Raw genomic sequence first — 7,396 nt, 5'->3', positions numbered from 1 at the left:
CGTACTTGCTTATAAACAGGCATTGTATCATATTAAGTACGCAACAAAATAATGAATTTATTAATTAAAACAACAACCTATTTCAAATAGATTATTACTTTTCCTATAAAGTGCCTTAATGTAAATATGATAAAAAAAATAAAAAATTCCAATCTAAATATGAAAAAAAAAATAAAGATCACTTGATAACTTTTGTAACAGTTTATATATATGACATGTATTGGGTGTCAAATTAATCAGCAAGGCATTAGCAATATAAAAAAACTAATTTGAGTATAGTTTTTTTTAACAAAATTCATCTGATATATATAATGATATATATTTTGATATATATCACCCAAAACTAAATAGCATGCTATTTTACATCACTAAAATAAAGTTATATAGTCATGTGTCAGAGCCAACTTCGACCACGTATTTATTTGAACGCTCGTTACTTTGACTGAATAAAAATCAAAACATAAACATAACCTATAATGTCAGAAACCCACGCAAAAATTGTCATTCCATTGAGATTTCACTAGAGTGAAATTATATATATGCACTAGAGCAGGGGTCGGCAAGTAATTTTAGGTGGGGTCCGTATACTTTTGAAATTTTTTAACGACGTCCAGAAAAAAATTCATATTTCTTACTAATTTTTTATTTTCATTTGCATTAAGAACTCAAATCAGTCACAATTGTAAAATACTATAAAAAATGATAAGGGTGGCACTCAAACGTAAAAAAATATTCTTTAAATATAGACCAGGCAAGTTAGACAATAAATGAGCAATTTTTTTCTGATGAACCGATCGAGTTGCGGTTTTCGACATTGTCTTCGGAAAAATATCAGGAAAAAAGTCTATATATTACACTTTGGGGCTGGATCGAAATTGCATTGCGGGTGCATAAAGTGCATCTTGGAGTGCATCAATATTTCCGAATTTTCTAAAAATGGGTAAAAATTGACTAAAAGTTGTAGAAATTAGATTTTCGGGGTCGGAGATTCCGAATCTGAACCTGAAAAATATGTCCGAAGGCCCTGGGGCTCTCCTGTGGGGCAAGGGTGAGCCTTCTGTAAAACATCGAATAGCTGAGTAATTGCCTTTTAAATCCCCACTCGGGGTTTTTTGGGGTCAGGGATTTGGATTCTGACAGTGAAACGTATGTCCAACGCCCCTGGGGCCCCCCAGGGGGCAAGGGGGGTCTTCTGTAAAACACCGAATAGCTGAGTAAATTGCCTTCTAAATTTCCACTCGGGGGTTTTTGGGGTCGGGGATTTCAATTCTGACACTGATAAGTATGCCCGGTGCCCCTGGAGCCCCCAGTGGGGGCAAGGGGGGGCTTCTGTAAAACATCGAATAGCTGAGTAATTACCTTCTAAATTTCCACTCGGGGTTTTTGAGGTCGGGAATTCCGATTCTGACACTAAAAAGTATGCACGACGCCCGTGGGCTGGGCTTTCTGGAAAACATCGAAAGGCAAATTTTGGCAATAAAACTGTTCCATCCGCATGATCTTGTAGGCTTACTTTTACATTGTAACACACGCAAATTTACAGAGATTAGATAAGAAGTGTAAGAAAAACTAACAGGAAATTAATGAGTCGAAAAGAATCCACTTTATTCTGAGAACCAATTTTCTTTTTATTTGCAAGGCAATTAGTGAGACAACTACTATCATATGTTTATCTAACACTTTCACTATCAATCACAATTTTCATCATCAGTGTCTCCATCACTATCATCTATATTACATTTTCGACTATTTCAGGATTGGAACAGTTGGTTCCAAAACAATTTGTACATGCAATTGTGCATGTAATTCCATGCTTCCTGCACCCACAAGATCTGCATTGTCGATAATCGGATTTTGTCGCCTAATTGTTATGCATTATCCGCAGTCACACGGGCCCAAGAGATTCTTTTGAAAATCCATGATCCATGAAATATTCTTTGGTTTTAAGGAATATTTCTTTGATTTAACGAAATGTGTCTCTTGGGAACGGATTGTCCAGGATTTCCCCAATTCTACGACAATTTTTCTCAGTGTTAGACAAGCTAATATTAATGGATATTTTCCAGTGTCAGATTCGGAATCCCCGACCCCGAAAACCCCCGAGTACAAATTTACAAGGCAATTACTCAGCTCTCGGTGTTTTATAGAAGGCCCCCCTTGCCCCCTGGGGGGGCCCTGGAGCGTCGGACATATGTTTCAGTGTCAGAATCGAAATCCCGGACCCCAAAAACCCCCGGGTGGGGATTTAGAAGGCAATTACTCAGCTATTCGATGTTTTACAGAAGACCCCCAGCTTGCCCCCCTGGGGGGGCCCAGGGCCGTTGGGTATATTTTTCAGGGTCAAAAAACCCGTGCACACAAATTTCTATAACTTTTAGTAAATTTTTACCATTTTTAGAAAATCTGGAAAAATTGATGCACTCCAAGATGCACTTTATGCACCCGCAATGTAGTTTCGATTCAGCCCCAAATTGTAATATATAGACTTTTTTCCTGATATTTTTCCGAAGACAATGCCGAAAACCGCAACTCGATCGGTTCATCAGAAAAAAATTGCCGTATTCAGGGTGATTTTGGTCTAATTTGCCTGGACTAATAATTTATTTGAGTAATTTATATTTTCAAATAATTTTTGGCGGTCCAGTATTTTACCTTCCGCGGTCCGGATCTGGACCGGGGTCCGCCAGTTGCCGACCCTTGCATTAGAGCATATTTTTTAGTGATGGGAGATTTCGAGTGAAAAATCGAGTGGTACTCGATTATTGAGATCACTCGAGTTATCTCGAGATGTTTACTCCCACCACTCGAGTGATTATTACCCTACGGTTGCACCCCAAAATGTTAGTGCATACTGCAAATAGTCACTGATTGCGTAACCTTCTTTTTTAGAATAAAACGAAAAAGTGGTTAGGTTTTGAAGTGCGTGAGCTTTTTTTTTTTTAGCTACGCATATAAGTAATACATGACTAATACAAACATATTTGTGCGCCGCTGGGATGAAAACGACCAATATCTCGTATCTCGAGTGATCACTCGATTACCGATAACTCGATTATGAAAATTGGTCGATTATGCCCATCACTAATATTTCTCATACAACCAGTGGAGTGTCAGTGCTGCCCGAGTGCAGCCCCAGATTTCCCCAATGGAAATCGCTATATGTTTTATGATTTGTTCTAAGCCTAGTACAACGATCCTGACTCCTGACTTGCACTGATAAGAACATATCCTGTTCCTGATTTGAACTATGGGCTTACAAAATAGAACGAAACCCATGTTTACAAAACAAGAGCGACTTCTACCGGGTGAATCAGTTGTGAAGTGTCAAAAGTAGTGGATGAGCCTGCTAGAAACGTCAATAAACTCGAAACGATTGTTAAACAATGCTTTAGGTTATTTACCAATGTAATTAATTCGGGAGGAAGCCAGCAAAACTCATAGATCACTAAAGTAAGACTGTAATGAGCTAGAGTGTACTTACGGATAAGGTATGGCCGAATTACTCCGCACAGGAAGTGGGCAGAATGCAGGTATAATGAAAGACAAATTAGGATCTCCCAGCACAGGAAGCGACGATGGAAACGAACAGGATGCTCACGGGGCCATCAAACCTGAACAGGACGAGTTAGATTTGGGCGACAGTGCTCATTATGCGCCCCCCGAAACGCTGTGGTATCATGGGAGGTTGGATCGCTACCAAGCCGAAGAGAGATTGTGGCAGTGTAACAAATTGGGTGCCTATTTAGTAAGAGAAAGTGACAGGAAACCTGGAAGCTATGTCCTTTCATATTTAGGTAGGACTGGAATGAACCACTTCCGAATAACAGCAGTATGCGGAGATTTTTATATTGGTGGGAGGCAGTTTGTGTCTTTAAATGACTTGGTCGGTTATTATAAGGAATGCAGCGATTTGTTGAAGAGAGAAAGACTGGTACATCCTGTGGCACCCCCGGAACCTGTTAATGATAAAAAGGTAAGCGGTTCTCAGGGTGTATATTAATCTGGAAAAAGGGGAAAACCTGGAATTACCAGAACAGTTCTTAGATCTTTTATTATATTCAATGGTCTGGATTTGCATATACCAAACTTTACTTGCTGACAGAAATTTTTAAAATAACAAGCATTTCCATAAATATGAATTATGAAATGCTTGGTTTTTGAGATATAGGGTTGTAGTTCCTGAAACTGATTTTTACAATATATTTAAAATACTTAATAATAAACAGACTAAAATTTGGAAAAAATATGTATTTTTTACATAATTATTAAGAAAAAATTTTTTTAATTTTTTTTAATCAAATAATGTTTCACATGAGGGGAAATCCAAGATGCAAACTTTAAGGCAGCCGTTGTATAACTTTCAAAATACATAGTCATATTCATATTTCATTAAATATTAAAAATATTAAGATACAGATAAAATTTTAATATCATTGATTACCATTATGCTGATGCAGCGCATTTTTTTTAATATTCTTATACAAAAATAAATTTCTATCAACTCTTAATAATCATTAAGTTCTCAAAACGAGTTAAAAAGTAAATTTTTATTTATCACAATTATTTCCTGGTGGTATATACTTTTTAACGCATGCGTATTACTTATATAATTTTATTTGTGTTATTCACCACTACGTTTATTTTGCAAATGGTTTCCTGTCAGATTACATAGAATAATAAACATTTTTATTAATTTATCAAGGAAATAATAGTGTTTAAAATTTGTTCTAAATCATGATTATACAGTGTAGTTTAAAATATGCAGATTGACTTTTCTTGAGCATCTTAAAGTGCACTTATAAATTATTTATATGCCTAATGTCATGACCTGAATCAGAACAATAATCATTTTATCAGCAACTTCTTGAATATATTTTAATATTCTTTATTGTTAGTTTGAAATACACCCACAAATATTCTACATATTTTTGTGCATATCATTTTCACAAGAATAGACTATATTTTTTAAATATATATTTATCATTGGCATATTGTTTATCCAATATTTTTCCTCTTCTCTATTTTTTTCCTCTTTACCTGACTGTTTAGCATTGGTGCTTTATAAAATAAATAATCCTTGTTCAATCAATACTTGCCATGAAGGAATTCCTTTGTTAAAATTTGGGTTATTTGTGGGTCTCTTTGAGATAATGGGAAATCCAAGGCAACAGGTGTTCCTGAATTTTAAGATTATACAGAAATATATCTCATGACTCACAGAATGCATTATACTTTTATCCCAGCCTTTATCTTTATTTACTTAAAATATCTAAAGCTGTTACTGTATTTATACATTCAATTCAATAAAATACATTTTTCATATACTTAATAGATATTATTAGATACTGTATAATTGAGTGTGCATAAATAACTAAGGAGAGGAATTATTATAATACCAATAAGTATTAGTACAATATGTTCCTTGTTTCAAAATGCAAAAAATGATTAAGTAAATAACTGTAATGCTCAAATAATATAGAGATTATTGAACCCATAAACTTCCTATAAGTGTTATTTTGTAGGATAGTTTGATAAAACATATTATCAGTTTTAGCATATTCATAAATATTATCATAATTGTCTGTAAATAAAAATGAGTCATACACATTTTTGGAGAACATGATTACATTCAAATAATGTACATATATAACAGATTTATGTAATAAATATTTGTAATTAAATTTGAATTTTCCATATGACATTAAATTTCAATTCTTGGAAAATGATTGAATTAAAATTAATTCTCATTATGATTTTTTTTTAAAAATACATTTTTATGCATTCATTAAAAAAAATTCAGCTTCTACCAATTTCATTATCATTTAATTAGTTGACAGACGTATATTCTTTTAAATTCACGACATTACTGGTATTGTGAAATGTGAAAATGTTTTCATTTCAAACTTTTCTCACGGGCACAATAGCTTACGTAAGGCTATATCCATTGTAACATGCCTCTTGGCCTACAAATTTGTTCAAGTTTTGGAACTATGTACATTTAAAGCTCAATTTGTCAACGACAGCAGTTAAAAAATGATCACGGTCTGTTACGATTTTTTTTAGATATTAATATACATTTTTTTTAATGTGTTCAATGTTCTAGAGAGTGGTGGCGATACTGCCTTACACAAAAATGCCCGACACAGACGAACTGACTTTCAAGAAGGGCGATATATTTTTTGTACACAACGACATGGGCAACGGGTGGTTGTGGGTTACTGCTCATCGAACCGGGGAGCAAGGGATGATTTTCCGGGAGTTAGTTGAGGATCTGGATGACAGCATAGATCCCAATACTGTTTTTCCTTGGTTTCACCCGAACTGTACAAAAAATGAGGCTGTGGATTTGCTCGTTAAAGGTAAGTAACCCATAAGACAGTTTTTATTTGAGCCCAGGGTTCGGAGTTATGTTATAGAGGGTACATTGCGTATACATGGTATTGTTGCAGGTGTCTAGCAAAATAAATGCTGTAAACTGTCACTAGTTTTGCTCCAATTAAAAAAAATAATAATAAGGATGAGCGTTAATGTATCTAAAAATGCTATACACTTTTTTTTAAATGTTGATATTAATGACAGATGATTGTTATTTTTTTTGTTGACTTGGTTTAGAAGGAATTGTTTTTTCTAAACAAAAACAATCAAATGATAAAGATAAAATTCACTTATCGGAGGAACATATAATAATATGATCAATTATTTTGATCGTTTTATGGTTTGGTTTTAGCGGGTCCCGGTAGTTTTCTGGTACGTCCCAGTGACAACTCCCCTGGCGATTATTCCTTATTTTTCCACATCAACAACCAAATCCAACGTTTTCGCATAGAAAAGAAGGGTGTACGGTATCTAATGGGTGGTAGGATATTTGAATGCTTGGATGCCGTCATCAACAGATACAGAAAAGAACAGATCGTCGAGGGATACACGCTACAACATCCCGTAAACCATTTTTTATATTAACGTTAACATTTTATAAGTACATTTCCGTTTCTAGTTGGTTGTTGACGGTTCCAAACAGTTGGATTGGGTGCCTGAAAATCAGAAGGCAAAATCGGAAGCGGAGAAAATCTATGCCACTTTGAGAGAATGTCGCGACCAAGCCGGTTTGAAGAAGATGCGTGGTATTAAACATCAAGGCTACCTCCACAGAAAATCGGATAAAGCCGCAAAGAAATGGAAACTTTTATATTTCGTGTTGTTAGTGGATGGTACGGATACACATTTGTACTTGTATGAAAACCCTAAGCGAACTAAGCCCAAAGGTCTTATCGATCTTTCATGCGCTTATTTGTATCAGGTAAGTGTTGAATTGTTGTTTCTTTACAGGTATGAAAAAATTATGAATATTTGGTCAATCTATATCAGAGGCATTTGTAAAATAGAATTTAAAAATTTT

General features: G+C 34.8%; 1 protein-coding gene across 1 annotated transcript; it reads left to right on the top strand.

The window, feature by feature from the left end:
• Window positions 1–3,317: 3,317 nt before the first annotated feature.
• LOC108916660 (ras GTPase-activating protein 1) lies at window positions 3,318–7,155 on the top strand (the record flags this gene model as incomplete). The annotated part of the gene is given in 4 exon segments (XM_018722958.1): window positions 3,318–3,973; window positions 6,104–6,359; window positions 6,728–6,939; window positions 6,995–7,155. Coding segments are annotated over 4 exon segments (1,112 nt in total), but the record flags the coding sequence as incomplete, so codon positions are not given.
• Between the last annotated feature and the right edge of the window lie 241 nt (window positions 7,156–7,396).

The sequence above is a fragment of the Anoplophora glabripennis genome, unplaced genomic scaffold (genome assembly GCF_000390285.2).
Source record: "Anoplophora glabripennis isolate ALB-LARVAE unplaced genomic scaffold, Agla_2.0 scaffold2888, whole genome shotgun sequence".
Classification (NCBI taxonomy): domain Eukaryota; kingdom Metazoa; phylum Arthropoda; class Insecta; order Coleoptera; family Cerambycidae; genus Anoplophora; species Anoplophora glabripennis.
This window is presented reverse-complemented; position numbering and strand designations above follow the sequence as displayed.